This window comes from Belonocnema kinseyi, chromosome 6 (genome assembly GCF_010883055.1).
Source record: "Belonocnema kinseyi isolate 2016_QV_RU_SX_M_011 chromosome 6, B_treatae_v1, whole genome shotgun sequence".
Taxonomy (NCBI): Eukaryota; Metazoa; Arthropoda; class Insecta; order Hymenoptera; family Cynipidae; genus Belonocnema; species Belonocnema kinseyi.
This window is the reverse complement of record NC_046662.1, coordinates 12,750,939-12,768,444: the sequence shown is the minus strand read 5'-3', so window position 1 is coordinate 12,768,444 and position 17,506 is coordinate 12,750,939. Positions and strand designations below refer to the sequence as shown.

The window sequence follows — 17,506 nt, the reverse complement described above, 5'->3', positions numbered from 1 at the left end:
TTTTCGTTGAAATATCAACATATTCCATTTTTTTAGAAAATTAATCGTCTTGGTTAAAAAAATCAACTTTTGGTTTGAAAATTCTTATTGTTTGGAAATTCGGCTATTTGTTCAAAAATTAATTTTGTTGGAATTTTTATTTCAAATTTTTTTTTTTCTGTTCACTGAAAAATTATTTTGTAATCTGAAAGTTAACTTGTTTTATTTGTAGTTGAAAATTGATAATTTTAATTGAACGTTGAAGTGTTCGGTTGAAAATTTGTCCTTTTTTATTGAAAATTCATCTTAGAAAAATCTTTTTTAGTTATAAATTAGTTTTTCGGTTGAATTCAACAGTTTTTGATAAAAAATTAAGATATTTTTTGGTTGAAATATCAACTTTTACAATTTTCGCTGTGAATTCGTCGACTTTGTTGAAAGATTAATAATTTTAGTTGAAAAATCATCACTTTGGTTGAAAATGTAACTATTTAAAAAAATATATATACATATTTTAAATTAATTTTTTAACTAAAGATGTAACTGTTATTTTTTTTTTAATATAACTTTTGTATTTAGTTGAAAATTCGTACGTTTTGTTGAGCATAAAACTGCTTGGTTGAAAGTTGCAGTAATTTGTTAAAAATTAATTTTGCAGGTTAAAGATTCAACTCTTTGCTTGAAAATTTAACGATACATATTCCATTTTTTATAAAATTAATCGTCGTGGTTAAAAAATCAACTTTTGGGTGGAATATTGATTTTTTTTGTTGAAAATTAATTTTTTTTAAGATTCATCATTTTAGTTGAAAATTCATCACGAACTATTTTATTTGTCGGAACTATTTATTGTTGATAATTGGTCTTTTCTAGTTGGAAATGAAAAAATTACATTAAAAAGTCATTCCTTTTCGTTGAAAATTCGTCTTTTTGGGTTGAAAATGCAACTGTTTTATAAAAAATACTTTTTGTTTAAAAATTCGAAAACTTGATAGAAATATAAACTATTTGGTTAAAAATTAATTTTTTGTTTGAAAATTCTTATTGTTTGGAAATTCGACTATTTGTTTAAAAATTAATTTTGTTGGAATTTTGGTTTGAAATTTTTTTTTCTGTTCACTAAAAATTATTTTGTAATCTGAACGTTAACCTATTTTATTTGTAGTTGGAAATTGATAGTTTTAATTGAAAGTTGAAGTGTTATAATTATTATTTATTTGGTTAAAGATTGATTATGTTAGTTGAAAAATCATCACTTTGTTTGAAAATGTAACTATTTTGTTAAAAAAAATATATATTTTAAATTATTTTTTTAACTAAAAATGTGAATATTATATTTTTGGTTCAAAAAATAACTTGTATTTAGTTGAAACTAAATTGAAAATTTAACGATACTATTTGGTTAAAAATTATTTTTGTTTACATTTTTTTTACTGAAAAAATATTTTTTAAACTGAAAGTTAACCTATTTTATTTGCAGTTGGAAATTGATAGTTTTAATTGAAAGTTGAAGTGTTCGGTTGAAAATTTGTCCTTTATCATTGAAAATTCATCTTTCAGCTTAACAATTCTAAAGTTTGGTTGAAATCTTTTTTCTTTCTTCAATGAATAATCTTTCTTAGTTAAAAATTCATTTTTCGGTTGAATTCAACAGTTTTTGATAAAAAAATTAAGATATTTTTTGGTTGAAATATCAACTGTTACAACAATTTTGTTTTTGAAAAAATTTCATTTTGTTAAAATTAATTTTTTAAGTAAAAATGTAACTATTATATTTTTGGTTTCAAATATAACTTTTTTATTTAGCTGAAAATTCCTACATTTTTTCGAAAAATCGTCTTTTTCGGTAGAAAATTATTATTTTCGTTTGAAAATTCCCTTTTTTGGTTAAAAATGAAACTAGATTAGTCAAAGAATCACCACTTTAGAACAAAAAATGTAACTCGCTTGTTAAAAAATCATTTTTTTCTTTTTTGAAAATTATTATTTTGAACGGAAATTCAACTATTTTGTTGAAAATTCTTATATTTTGTTGAAAAAAACGTCTTTTTCGGTAGAAAATTAATATATATTTTCTAATTAACTTTTTTTTTGTTAAAAATGAAACTAGTCCAGTTAAAGATTAATTATTTTACAAGAAAATTCATTATTTTATTTAAAAATTAAACTACTTCAATTATTTCAGTTACATATTCATAATTTTATTTGAAAATTCACCTTTTTCGTTAAAAATCACACTATTTTTATTAAAGATTCATGATTTTAGCAGAAAATTATTTTTTTAAATCTAAAATTCAACTATTCCAGTTGAAGATTCATCATCTATTAAAAAAATTTCATTTGGGTTGAAAATTTAACTCGTTTCTTAAAAACCTTTTTTTTTTATTGAAAATTATTTGTTAACTAAAAATGTAGCTATTCCATTTTTGGGTGAAACATTGATCTTTTTTGGTTGAAAATTAATTGGTTTTGTTTAAAATTCATGTATTTTTTTGAAAAATTGTCATTTTGGTAGAAAATTCATATTTTTAGTCCTGAAAATCCAATTTTTTATTCGGTTGAGAATTAGTTTTTTATCTGAAAATTTAACTATTCTTTTTTTTTGACAAAATTTGTTAAATGAGAATCCAGCTATTTAGTTGAACATTCATTTTTTTTATTTAGAAATTAAACTTTTTTTTAAATTTACGTAACTTGTAAAAAAATTGCCCGTTTTTAGAGAAAATTAATCTTTATGACTAAAAATTAATCTTTTTGTTATAAAATTCAACTATTCCAGTCGAAGATTCATCATTTTAGTTGAAAATTCATCAGTTTCGTTGAAAATTAATTCCTTAAACTGAAAATTTAAATGTCCATTTTGCTCGAAAATTGATCTTTTCTAGTTCAAAATCCAACCATTTGGATGAAAATTTGTTTTTTTAAATTGAAAATTCAACTATTTCGTTGAAAATCCACCTATTTGATTAAAAATCTATTTTTTTTTGGTAGAAAGGAATTTTTTATTTATCAGTTAATCTTCTTATTTAAAATTCTCCTATTTGATTAAAAATTCAAGTATTCCAATGAATTATTTATTATTTCATTTAAAAATTCGTCTTTTAGGTTGGAAATCAAATAATTTGGTTAAAAGTTTATCTCTTTTATTAAAAATTAATTTTTTTTAGGTGAAGATTCATCATTCTAACTAAAAATTCATTTCTATGATTGAAATGTGAGCTATTTGATTAAAAACTTCTTTGTTCTTTGGACGGAGACGAATTTTGTTGTCTAATATTTAACTTTTTTGTTGAAAATTTGTTTATTCTTTGGTTTAAAATTATTTCGTTTTTTAAACTGAAAACCTAACTATTATTCCAGTTGAATATTCTATAATTTTATGTAGAAATTAATCTTTTAGGTTGAAAATTCATCTTTTTGGTCAATAAGCCAATTATTCTTGTAAAAAATTCATCATTTTCGTTTAAAATTGATCTTTATGGTTAAAAATTCAACTATTTCAGTTGAGAATTGACAATTTTAGTTGAAAACTCATCACTTTGTTTAAAATTGTAACTGTTTTGTTGAAAGTTACTTTTTTTGTGGAAAGTAATTTTTTTAACTGAAGATATAATTAATTCTAATTGGATATTGCATAGTTTTAGTTGAAAATTCATCTGTTTGATTGAACATTACTCCTTTCAACTTAAAATTCAATTATTTAATTTTTGGTTGACAATTTATCGTTCTCAGTCAAAATTAAATCTGAAAACTTATTTTTTTGGCTTAAAATTCAACTATTCCTTTTTGGGGATTCATCATTTTAATTGAAAATAAGTCACTTCGTTTGAAAATCCGTTATTTTTGGTTGAAAATTAATTTTTTCATCTAAAAGTTTAACTGTTTCATTTTTGGTTAAAAATGGATATTTTTTAGTGCAAAAATTTAATATTTGTTTCAAAATTTCGTTTATTTTGAAATTTTTGGCTCTGTTGTTTCCCCTGCGTGATACTTTTTCCATTGATCTTAACACCGTCTAAATTAGTTTGTGACCAGTAGCATTGGTAGAAATTGAATACAATTGTTTGGATTTTTTTAAAAGTAGTCCTGGATTTTTTTTAGAAGTATAAAACTTGTTTAATTTCTCGATTCTCATTATTTAATGATTTTTTTAAAATAGAGTTTTGAACATTCTTTGATTAAATTTCAGGCTTAACAGATTATACGGTTTGTGAAAGGATCACACTGAACTGGTCCACACGTTCACACCTCGTTTGGAATCACGCTACAAAAGCATTTAAATATATTTGCAGCAGTGATAATATTTATAAGTCCTTAGATGACATTTCTGTTTTGACAAAGACTCGAGCAATGAGTGAATATGGTTTAATCGTAAGTAATCTTGCCAATTCTCTTGAATTCTTATATTAGACTTGATTTCTTTTCTTAAATCAGGAACTTTATCATTAATATAATTTTTTATCATTGAGGCGATTTTATTTACTAATTTATTTTCAGCCTGAATTGTCACAAAATGGGGAATTGGCGGAAAACGAGACTTTAAAAAATCTTTGGCAGTGGCTCTATTTGAGTCGATCTTTGGTGGAAGATGGAACCATTCCAAGTCCGGATAATAAACATCCTGGAGTTAGGTAATTTAATTTTTTTTTATCAAACTTCCCTCGATTTTTAAATTTATAATAATCTAGGAATTTATTTATTTATTTCCCATTTCCAAGTTTCTTATTTTGAATGCCTAATTAACAAATTAAAATATATGTTTAAATTTGAAGCATAATAATATATAAATAATAATCATAAAATTAAAAAATATATTAAATAGCTATTCAATTACTTGAAATATCACCCAAAAAAATAAGTTGGATTTCAATTTCTTCGTGTTGAGTGCTATTTTTAACTTTTGCTATTATGAAATCATTCAGTTTATAATGCGTAATTTTAAAATCTTTTATTTTAGAAAATCTTTATTTAAGGTTTTAATTTGTATGCGTACTTTTTCAATTTAAAGAATTTTAAAATGCAGTTTTGAAGGCTTAAAAAAAGTGTTTAAACTATTTTCAATTATCAAATAATTTAAAAATAAATAAACGCTTTTATTAAATTTAAAATCATATAAAAATATTGTTTTAGTCTAAAATGTTCCATTTTTATTACATTCAATTTAAAATTTTGAAATCAAGGAAAAGAACAATTTTTAATATTTAGCAATAGTTGACTGCATTTAAAATGAGCAATTATAAATCAATTATTCACAACTAAACAATTTGAAATAGAAAGTCTGGAATGTTCTATTTTTAAGATCTTCAATTTTTAAGTGAAATTGTTATATTTTGTTCAATAATTTAAAAGAAATCTGCAAGGTTTTAAGTAATTTAAAACAAAATGGCAGGGCTTCCAATTATTTTTAGAAAAAATTTGAAGTGTTTTAAAAGATATTTAGTAGTTTCAAAATAAGTCTAAAAATCGTTTAAAATTTAAAAAGATTAAATAATTTTTCTTTAATTTAGATTTCTGAAGATTTTGAAGCTTTTTAAGGATTTTAAAAGGTTCAAAGATACTAACATTTTTTGTTTAAGATTCCCGCAAAATTCTAAATGATTTTTTTTATTTGAAAAAACATTTTAAGTACTAAATTTAAAGATTGAAAATTCAAAGCTCTATAATTTTGAAAAAAAATCAAAAAGCAATTTACAGCATCTTTTTGGCTTGAAAATTCAACGTTTTGTTAAAAATCCAAGTGATTTTCAGTGATTTTAATTTTTAATTTAAAGAATTATTCAATTCTTTCTTAAAGACTTGAACAAATAAAAAATAAAAGCCTTTGATGTTGAAAATTTTGGATAAATAACATTTTTATTTAATAAATAAATACATTTCTTTAATTTATCCGTACTTTAAGTAATAAAAAAGTGAACAGAAACTTGAAACTTAAAAATAACTTCATAATAATATATTCTTAATTTAATTATTTTATTAAATCAAAAATATTGTTTCAGTCCAAAATATTCCAGTTTTAACCCATTTAATTTGAAATTTTTAATTAAGAAAAAAAATTAATTATTGAATATTTAGCAATTTTTGAATTTTTATTTAAAATAAGTAAATTGAAACCAAATATTTAAAAATTAGGAATCTTTAACTAAATTATTTCACATAGAAAGCATGGAATCGTTAAAATTTCGAAGAGCCTTTAAACTTTGAACGTTATAATTTTAATTGTTGTATTTGAAAAATGCTTAATTTGCAAGTGAAATTTTTAATTTTTAATGTATAATTTACAAATGAACATTTGTAGAAAAAAGTTGAGTAATCATGCAAATTTAAGAAAGTTTTCTTAAAATCTTCTTGAATCTTTTTTGAAAATTTTGTTTAAATTTTTGAAAAACTTTTTAAATATTCTCTTAAAATAATTCTTCAAAATGAGCAATTATTTTTTATTTTCCTAGGAATCTTAAGAAAATGTTTTTATTCTTTTGAAGCCTTTCACAATTCTTGAAAAGAAACTAATCTTTTTGTTTAAAATCTGCGAAAATCTTTAAAAATTACTCAAATTTCGCCTACATATAATAAATGTTCAATTTTTATTTGTACGTCCAATTTGGATAGAAATTTTCTAACATTTGCAAGATTTTCTGAAAATTGTAGAAAAAAACTTAATTAATTTTAACAGATATTTAAAAGTTCTGAAAAAATTTCCAAGATAATTTTAAATTTAAAACAAATTTAAAACAGCTTTTAGATTTCTCAAGATTTTGAAATAAAATTTTGAAGCTTTCCAAGGATGTTTAAACTATTTAAAAAGAAAATAATTGAATTTCCAATTTATGAAGTGTGTATTATTTTATTCAAGATTCGTTTTCTTTTTAATTTTTTAATGAAATATTAATTTGTTTGACTGAAAATTTAAGTATTTCATTTTCAGTTTTTTTAAATACAAGTGTTTGGTTCAAAATTAATTTACTGAGTTGAGGATTCAAGTATTTTGATGAATACCTGACTTTCTTGTTAATATTAAAAAAGAGAGAAATAAGTCTGACCTTCACAGCTATCTAGCTATCTAATAAATTTGAAGTCAAAATAAAAAAAAAACTATATTTTCTTCAAAAAATGTTAATAAATTAAAAAATTAAGCTCTTCAAATGATTTTGTATTTCAAAATACAAAAATCTAACAGGGAAAAAAGCCCCCTGTGGTATTTCAAATATTAATTTCTTATTAATAATTTTTTGTAAAATTTTCAATTGCAAGTCGGATCGTCAATAAACTGAATGAAATATTTTTTTTTTAAATTTTGCGACATTCGCGACAGATATCTTTGCATGTTGAAAATTTAACTACATATATTTTTTAAATTGCACTTTGTGTAGTAAAAAATTCAACAACTTCGTTGAAAGTTGAACTACTTGTTAAAAATGTATCTTTTTGGTTGAAGATTCATATGTTTGGTTATGGAAATTTATCTTTTATTTAAAATTATATAATTTTGAAAAATTTTTAATTTATTGATTTTTTAATTTAGAGATTTTAAATTCGTTTTTATAGGATCAAAATTCAATTATTTTGTTGAAAATTTGTCTTTTTGGTTTATAAATTCATAACATTCATATTTGTCGCAAAACGCAAAAAATTATTAATATTTAACTTTAATACTTAAATTTTTAATCAAAAAGATGAATTTTTGAACCAATAAGATTAGTTTTTAAACAAAAAGATTAATTTTCTACCGAAAAATAAAATTTTCAAAGAAAATGCATGAATTTTAACGAAAATGGAATAGTTACATTTTTAGTAAAAAAAAATGAATTTTCATCTTAATTGATGAATTTTTAAATAAAATTATGAACCCTCAACTGGAATAGTCCAATTTTAAAGAAACAAAAAATATAAATTTTACTAAAAAAGATAAATTGTCGACCATAACTTAAATATTTAAGTTTTAAGTTAAGAAACTCAATGTTTAACCAAAAAAGACAAATTTTCAACTAAAAAAAGAAACAACATTTTTCACAAAAAATTGAATAATTAAGTTTATAGTAAAAAAACTGAGTCTTCAATGAAAAAAAATATTTTTCCAAAAAAATTTCAATTTTCAGTTGAAGAAAATAAATAAAAAAATTGTCAACACAACAGTTAAATTGTCGATAAAAAATTCCTTTTCATACAAAAAAAAATGAAAATTTGACTGTTCATTTTGGTCGAAAATTGATCTTTTTTATTTTAAAATTCAACAATCTGGATGAAAATTTCTATTTTTTAATTTAAAATTCTACCATTTTCTTGAAAATTTATATATTTTGTTAAAAGATCGATTTTTTTGGTAGAAATTTTTTTTTTCATTGCAAGTGAATCTTAGTGTTTCATAATTCTTCTTTCGGTTAAAAATTCCTGTATTCCAGTTAAATATTTTTCATTTTTGTTGAAATTTCATCTTTTAGGTTGAAAATAAAATTACTTGTTTGAAAGTTAAACTCTTTTGTTAAAAATTATTATTTTTGTTTTGTTTAAGAGTTTTAATTTTAATTGAGAATTCAACTGTGGTTGAAAATGTAACTACTTTATTGAAAATCAATTTAACTAAAAATTTAACTATTACAGTCGAAAATTAAACTAATTTTCATAAAATCTGTTTTTTTTTTCAAAACAAAATAGTCATTTTTTAACGAATTAAATGAATTTTCAATTACAAAAGACAAATTTACATCCAAATTGTTAAATTTTGACTAGAAAAAGTCCATGTTGAACGTTTTAATTTTTAGTTGAAAAAATTAACTTTCAACCTAAACGATAAATTTTCAACTAAAATGTTGAATCTTTTAACGGAAATAGTTTCATTGTATACCTACCAAAATGATTAATTTTCTACGAAGAAATACGAATTTTCCACAAATTATATGTATTTTCAAAAAAATAGTTTCATTTTCAAATAAAAAAATATCTATTTTCAACCAAATAGTTGAATTTTTATCCAAAACAGTTGAAATTTCAAACAAAAATAAAATAAATTAGTTTTTCGTTAGAAATCTAATTCTTCACCGAAAAAATCGGATTTTCAGAAAAACAGAATAATTTTCTACTGGAATAGTTCAATTTTTAGTTGAAAAATTGATTTTCAAGAAATTAATTACATTTTTTTTAAAAAGATAAATTTTCAATTAAAATGATGAATCTTTCAACAAAAAAATTAATTTTTAACAGAAGAATTTAGCTTTTAACCGTAATAGTTGAAGTTTTAAGGAAAAAATAGTTAAATTCCCAAAGAAAAATGTTTAAAAAAAAATTATATTATAACTCAAAAATATTTCCCCTTCGAAATACTACTTTTAATCTAAAAACAACTGAAGATAAATTAGATGTGACTTTTCTAAATTAAACAAAATTATTAAAATAATGAAAAATTGCCACCCTGATTCATCTCTTTTGTTAGAAATTTAATCTTTATTGATTAAAAAATACCATTTTTTGATTTAAAATTCATCTGTTTTGGTTGAAAATGTAACTTTTTTGATAAAAATTTTGTTTTTACTATCCTGGGTTAAAAAATTATTTTTTGTTTTAATTAAAAATTTAACTATTTTATTTTTATGTAAAAATTGATCTTTTTTAGTTGAAAATCCAATTATTTTGTTAAAAATTGATGCATTTTGTTGAAAAGGCACTAAAAAAAATATTTTTTATAATAAACTCGTGAAATTTTATACATTCTCCGTGTCGATTGTTTTTAAAAAAGCGTAATATTTAACTGGTTTCGTATTATGAAAAAAATTATTAAATTATTCAACCAAGTAATAAAATTACTTTGTTGAAAATCATTTTTTTTAAACTAAAAATTTAACTATTGCGGTAGAAAATTAAAATATTTTGCTTAAAATCTTCTTTTTTCAGATAAGATTTAGATTTTTAATAGAAAATTTAAGATTTCATTTTTGGTTGAAAATGTATCTTTTTTTAAATGAAATTTCAACTGTTTGGTTGAAAATTGATATTTTTTATTCAGAAATTAAACCAGAACATGGTCAAAAGATCGCCTTTTTTGTAAAAAATTCATCCTTATGATTGAAAATTCATCAGTTTTGTGGAAAATTGATCTTTTCTTGTTCAAAATTTAACAGTTTCGAAGAAAATTGGTCTTTTTAAACTAAAAATTCAACTATTTCGTTGATAATCCACATATTTGACTAAAAATCGATTTTTTTGGGTAGAAAATCATCTTTTTCTTTGCAAGTTAATTTTCTTGTTTGAAAATTCATTTTTTCGATTAGAAATACAAGTATTTCAGTTCAATATTTATAATTTTTTGTTGAAAATTTATCTTTTAGACTGGAAATTAAATTATTTGGTTGAAAGTTTATTAACATTTTATTAAAAATTTGGATAAAAAGGAATTTTTTTGCCGAAAATTTAACTATTTTGTGGAAAATTGATTTCTTTTGGGAATATTGCATAATTTTATGTAAAAATTCATCTCCTTAAACATTAATTTTTGGAATAAAAGTTTAATTATTGAATTTTGGGTTGAAAAAGGATATTTTTTAGTTGAAAATTCATATTTTTCGCTGGAAATGAATCTTCTTGATTGAAAATTCCTCTTTTTGTTCAAAAATCAATTTTTATAGTTAAAGATTTATCATTTTAGTTGAAAATTCTTCTCCGTGATTGGACGTTAATTTTTTGAATTCAAAATTTATTTATTTAAGTTTTGATTAAAAATGAACATTTTTAGTTTAAAATAATTAATTTGATTGAAAATTTAACTGATGAATTTGATATTCATCTTTTTGGAATAAAAATTGCATCTTTTTTGGTAGAAGAGTTATCGTTTTTGGTTGAAAATGAACTTTTTAATTAAAAATACAATTCTTTTGTGAAAAAGTGATATTTTTGGTAGAAAATTTAACTGTTCTGTTGAGCATTCATCTTTTCGGATTAGAAAATTCATCTTGTTTCGTAGAAAATTAACTTTTTTGTTGAAAAATTAACTCTTTTTTCAAAAATTCGTGTTTTTGGTTTTAAAATTAATTTTTTCTGGCAAAAACTTCATCTTTATGGTTAAAAAATACATCTGCTTGATTTGAAATTAATTTAGTGTGTTCTTTTTTCTTAGAAATTTCATCTTTATTGGTTAAAAAAAGAGCAATTTTTTGGTTTAAAATTAATCTGTTTTTTTTTAAATTATATATTTATTTATTTTATTTTTATATAATATTTTTTATAATAAATTCAAAAAGATGAATTTTTGAACCGATAAGATTAGTTTTCAAACAAAAAGATTAATTTTTTACCGAAAATAAAATTTTTAAAGAAAATGCATGAATTTTAACGAAAATGGAATAGTTACATTTTTAGTAAAACAAATGAATTTTCATCTTAATTGATGAATTTTAAAAAAAATTATAAATCCTCAACTGGAATAGTCAGTGAAATTTTAAAGAAAAAATGAGTTTTTTACTGCGATAATGAATCATGAATTGAAATAGTTGATTTTTCAATAAAAAATTAATTTTTACTAAAAAAGAAAAGTTGTCAACCAAAACTTAAATATTTAAGTTTTAAGTTAAGAAACTCAATGTTTAAAAAACTGAGTCATCAATGAAAAAAAATATTTTTCCAGGAAAATTTCAATTTTAAGTTTAAGAAAATAAATTTAAAAATTGTCAACACAACAGTTAAATTGTCGCTAAAAAATTCCTTTTCATACAAAAAAAAAATGAAAATTTGACTGTTCATTTTGGTCGAAAATTGATCTTTTTTACTTTAAAATTCAACAATTTGGATGAAAATTTCTATTTTTTAATTTAAAATTCTACCATTTTCTTGAAAATCCACATATTTTGTTAAAAGATCGATTTTTTTGGTAGAAATTTTTTTTTCTTTGCAAGGTAATCTTATTCTTTCAAAATTCTTCTTTCGGTTAAAAATTCAAGTATTCCACTTAAATATTTATCATTTTAGTTGAAAATTCACTTTTTAGGTTGAAAATAAAATTACTTGGTTGAAAGTTAAACTCTTTTGTTAAAAATTTTTTTTTTTGTTTAAGAGTTTTAATTTTAATTGAGAATTCAACTGTGGTTGAAAATGTAACTACTTTATTGAAAATCAATTTTTTAACTAAAAATTTTACTATTCTAGTCGAAAATTAAATTAATTTGCTTAAAATCTGTTTTTTTTTTTCAAAACAAAATAGTCATTTTTTAACGAATTAAATGAATTTTCAATTACAAAAGACAAATTTACTTCTAAATTTTACATCCAAATTCGTGTTTTTGGTTTTAAAATTAATTTTTTGAGGCAAAAACTTCATCTTTTTGATTAAAAAATACATCTGCTTGATTTGAAATTAATCTAGTGTGTCCTTTTTTGTTAGAAATTTCATTTTTATTGGTTAAAAAAAGAACAATTTTTTTGGTTTAAAATTAATCTGTTTTGTTTTTAAATTATAAATTTAACTATTTTATTCTTATATAATATTTTTTATAAGGAATTCGCGAAATTTGATAAATTCTCCGTGTCGATTGTTTAAAAAAATTCGTAATAGTTTACTGGTTTCGTACTATGAAAAAAATTATATCTAGAAAATTCTTGAGATACCTGGAAAAAAACCCGGATCAGTAAATGACCGGGAATTAAAAATCATCCGTGCGCGTCTTTTAATAATTAAATTTGTCTAATTTACAGAATGGTCTTGAACCTCGACGGTCAGCAAAATGCCAGCAACGGTGTTTTAAAGTCTGAACTAATAAATCGACTTTGGACCGATATCGGGTCAAATCTCACCGCAAAAATGTACAAGTAAGTGTAATTTAAAAATGGAATCCGCCAATAAGTTTGATTGCAAAAATAATTTCCTAAAAATGAGAGAGGAAAAAAATATATATAAAGAATAACATTATTTTTATCTTTTTTATATTTATTTTCAATGTTCTCTTATTGTAGTTTGATAATAATACAAATAAAAAAGAAGGAAGGGGATGTGAATATATGCCTTCTCATTTTTCTTTCCTCATTTTTTCAGGATTTTATATCAGTTTTATTATTGGACCTTCAGTAGAATTTTTAGTTTGGATCTAAATCTAATTTAAATTTCTGAAATTTGAATAATTAAAATGCTATTTTGTTTGAAGATCGACGGATCGTGATAAGGCTCTGCAATTATGCGGCTGGCGATTTGAAAAAGAGACGAATGCTCCCTACAGTAATTTATTTATTGAAAGGCTTGAGAGAGAAGGGGCTTATCCACGGGCGACTGCAATTTCCGTTTTCAATCTCTGTTTACGACAAGCAATCGAAATTCTGAAAAGAGGCGCAAATAAAATGTCTTTGCCAACGAATGTAAATCTGAATATCGTGGCAATGGCTCTATCAGGCTTCTCCGAAGACAGAAATAGTATGTGGCGGGAGCTTTGCCTCACATCGAGATCGCAAATTTCTGACCCTTATCTCAGAGCGACCTTTGCTTTTTTGACTGCCGACAATGACTCTTACGAAAATGTACTTGTAAGTTATTTTTTATTTTATTTAAAATGTTGCGTACTGGGAAATTAACTTTATTTTTTAAGCCAAGTTTCCAGTTTTCTAGAGTAGTCAGGGAATTTGGGAACTCACTTCTGATCAGAGTATAATTCAAGTTTTCATTATTTTAATAATTTTCATGAATTTAGAACAGTTATTTCTACTTTATTGTCGGTTGAAAATTTTTCCGATTATCTCAGTTTACTGCAATTAAATCATAATTCATTTTTGAATTTTTTTAGTTTATTTAGAAATCAGACTAGTTGTTTGAAAATGTGTGTAATTTGTGGAAAAATTTGCCTGTTTTTGTAGAAAATTAATCTTTGTGTTTGAAAATTCATTAGTTTGGTATCAAACCTTTTCCATAATCCATATTTTTTTAAAAAAGTTAATATTTTTGTTGAAAATTAACTTTTTCTTTGAAAGTTAATCTTCTTGTTTATAAATTCTACTTTTCGGTTAAAAATTTCAGTATTCTAGTGAAATATCTTATCATTTTAATTGGAAATTCATCTGTGGTTGAAAATGCAACTACTTTGTTGAAAATCAATTTTTTCAACCAAAAATTGAACTATTCAAGTAGAAAATTAAACTATTTTGATTAAAAACCGTTTTTTTTTTTAATTTAACCATTCTATTTTTGGTTGAAAATACTTTTTTTTAAATGAAAATTCAACTATATGGTTAAAAATGGATATTTTTTTATTCAGAAATTAAACTATTCGTTTGAAAATTTATGTAATTTGCAAAAAAAAATCGCCTTCTTTTGTAGAAAATTAATCTTTATGGTTGAAAATTATTCTTTGTTGAAAATCAGTTTTTTAAACAAAAAATTTAACTATTCTTGGTTAAGAATTGCATTCTTAACAGAAAATTTAACCATTCTATTTTTGGTTAAAAATACCTACTTTTTTAAATGAAAATTCAACTATTTGGTTGAAAATTGATATTTTTTATTTAGAAATTAAACCATTCGTTTTAAAATATATTTAATTGAAAAAGAAATCGCCTTCTTTTGTAGAAAATTGTTCAAAATTCAACAATTTGGAAGAAAATTTGTGTTTCTTAATTAATATTCTACCTATTTTGTTAAAAAACGGTTTTTGTTGAAAATAATTTTTTTTAACTAAAAATTTAACTATTCCAGTAGAAAATTAAACTATTTTGCTTCAAATCTTTTTTTTCGGCCAAGAATTAAATTTTTAACAGAAAATGTAAAGATTCTATTTTTGGTTGAAAACGTATATTTTTTTAAAACAAAAATTCAACTGTTTGGTTGAAAATTGATATTTTTTATTTAGAAATTAAACCAGAACTTGGTGAAAAATTCGCCTTTTTTGTCAAAAATTAATCTTATGGTTGAAAATTCATCAGTGTTGTTGAAATTTGATCTTTTTTATTGTTAAAAATTCAACAGTTTGGAAGAAAATTGGTCTTTTTTAATTGAAAAGTGAACCATTTCATTGAAAATCCACATATTTTTTTAAAAAGTTAATTTTTTTGTAGAAAATTAACTTTTTCTTTTAAAGTTAATCTTTTTGTTTAAAAAGTCTTCTTTTCGGTTACAAATTTCAGTATTCTGGTTACATATTTATGATTTTAATTAAAAGTTCATCTTTTTGGTTGAAAATATAATTACTTGGTTGAAAGTTAAACTATTTCATTAAAAATTATTATTTTTTGGTTAAAGATTCTTCATTTTAATTGGAAATACATCTGTGGTTAAAAATGTAACTACTTTGTTGAAAATCTATTTTTTTAACTCAAAAAATAACTATTTCAGTAGAAAATTAAACTATTTTGCTTTAAATTTGTTAAATTTAGAAATTAAAATATTCGTTCGAAAATTTATATAATTTGTAAAAAAAATCGCCTTCTTTTGTAAAAAATTAATCATTATGGTTGAAAATGATTCTTTTTGGTATAAAATTCAACGATGCCAGTCGAAGATTTATCATTTCAGTTAAAAATTAATTCCTTCCCATGAAAATTTAACTGTTTTGGTCTAAAATTGATCTTTTCTAGTTTAAAGTTAAACGATTCGGAGGAAAATTTGTATGTCTTAATTAAAATTCTACCTATTTTGTTGAAAAATCGATTTTTTTTGTAGAAAAGTATTTTTTTTGCAAGTTAATCTTCTTGCTTCAAAATTTTTCCTTTCAGTTAAAAAATTCAAGTTTTGCAGTTAAATATTTATATTTTTAGTTGAAAATTCATTTTTTAGGTTGGAAAGAAAATTACTTGGTTGAAAATGTAACTGCTTTCTTGAAAATAATTTTTTTTTAAATAAAAATTTAACTATTCCAGTAGAAAATTAAACTATTTTGCTTAAAATCTTCTTTTTTTCGGTTAAGATTTAGATTTTTAAGAGAAAATGTAAAGATTCTATTTTTGGTTGAAAATTGATAATTTTTATTTAGAAATTAAATCAGAACTTGGGAAAAATTCGCCTTTTTGTCAAAAATTAATCTTAATGGTTGAAAGTGCATCAGTGTTGTTGAAAATTGATCTTTTCTGATTCAAAGTTCAACAGTTTGGAAGAAAATTTGTAGTTTTAAATTGAAAATTCAACTATTTTGTTGATCTCCACATATTTTGCCAAAAATCGATTTTTTGGGGGTAGAAAATTATCTTTTTCTTTGCAAGTTAATTTTCTTGTTTAAAAAATTTTTTTTTCTATTAGAAATTCAAATATTTCAGTTAAATATTTATAATTTTAGTTGAAAATGTATCTTTTAGACTGGAATTTAAATTATTTTGTTGAGAGTTAAACTCTTTTGTTGAAAATTAATTTTTTTGATGAAGATTTATCATTTTAATTAAAAATTCATTTTTTTAGCTTACGATTTTTTTTTCATTGAAAATTTGTTTTGTCTTTGGATAAAAAGGAATTTTTTGTCGAAAATTAAACTAATTTGTTGGAAATTTGTTTCTTTTGTGAATATTCCATAATTTTATATAAAAATTCATCTCTTTGGTTAAACATTAATTTTTTGAATAAAAATTTAATGATTCAATTTTTGGTTGAAAAATGATCTTTTTTAGTTGAAAATTAATTTTTTGAATTAAAAATTTATTTATTTAAATTTCGATTGACAATTTATCTTTTTTAGTAATGATTAATTTTTGGTTGAAATTTTTTATTTAAAAAAAATTAGAACTGATTATTTTTGGTTTAAAATAATTAATTTGATTGAAAATTTAACTGATGAATTTGATATTCAACTTTTTGGAATAAAAAATGCATCTTTTTTGTAACAAAAGTTATCGTTCTTGGTTGAAAATGAACTTTTTTGTTGAAAATTCAACTTTTTTTTCGAAAATTCGTGTTTTTGGTTTTAAAATTCACCTTTTCTGGCACAAGTTTCATTTTTTTGTTAAAAAAATACATCTGCTTGATTTGAAATGAATCTGATTTGCTTGAAAATTGAGATACTTGATTAAAAATGAATATTTCTTGTTGAAAATGGAATATTTTTACATGAAATTTTATTAATTCGAAGTATTTCAAATTTAGTTTCATATATAGAGTCCTTGTAATTTATTTATTTTTTCTGCATTTTTTTTTAGAATGAAAGCGGAATGGCTGTAGAGGATCGAGTAGCTTTCGCTCTAATGTTTTTATCTGACAGTAAACTGCACGAGTATTTGAGAAGATTGACGCAAATGTTGACTGAAGAAGGAAACTTGGCAGGTTTTTTACTCACAGGTATATTTTTTTACCATAGAATTAAATCAAATTTTTATTATAGGTTCATGGCTCGGATCTCTATACTTAGTTTCAATTTTAATCACAAATAAACTTTTAAAATTGAATTAAAACTAAAAAAAAAATTGTACAATTTTAATTGAGAACCGTGAAAATTGAATAATTATTCATTAATCCTCTTTTTCCCGTTTTCAAAAACTTGTTCCTTTTTATGGGTTTTTTTTCTTGCTTAAATGCGAATTGAATTAATAGAAGCCTATTAGAAAAGCCCAATATTTTTGTTAGAAAGTTTATTCTTTCTGTTGAAAATTT

At 21.9% G+C, this 17,506-nt stretch overlaps 1 protein-coding gene across 1 annotated transcript in view; it reads left to right on the top strand.

The window, feature by feature from the left end:
* Nucleotides 1-17,506, top strand: part of LOC117174502 (GATOR complex protein MIOS) — a 40,607-nt gene that overhangs the window by 12,492 nt on the left and 10,609 nt on the right. The window contains exons 4-8 of the mRNA XM_033363674.1: nt 4,169-4,350; nt 4,477-4,610; nt 12,652-12,765; nt 13,098-13,470; nt 17,056-17,194. Of these exons, the coding sequence (XP_033219565.1) occupies nt 4,169-4,350; nt 4,477-4,610; nt 12,652-12,765; nt 13,098-13,470; nt 17,056-17,194 (942 nt within the window). The remainder of the gene's footprint in view (nt 1-4,168; nt 4,351-4,476; nt 4,611-12,651; nt 12,766-13,097; nt 13,471-17,055; nt 17,195-17,506) is intronic.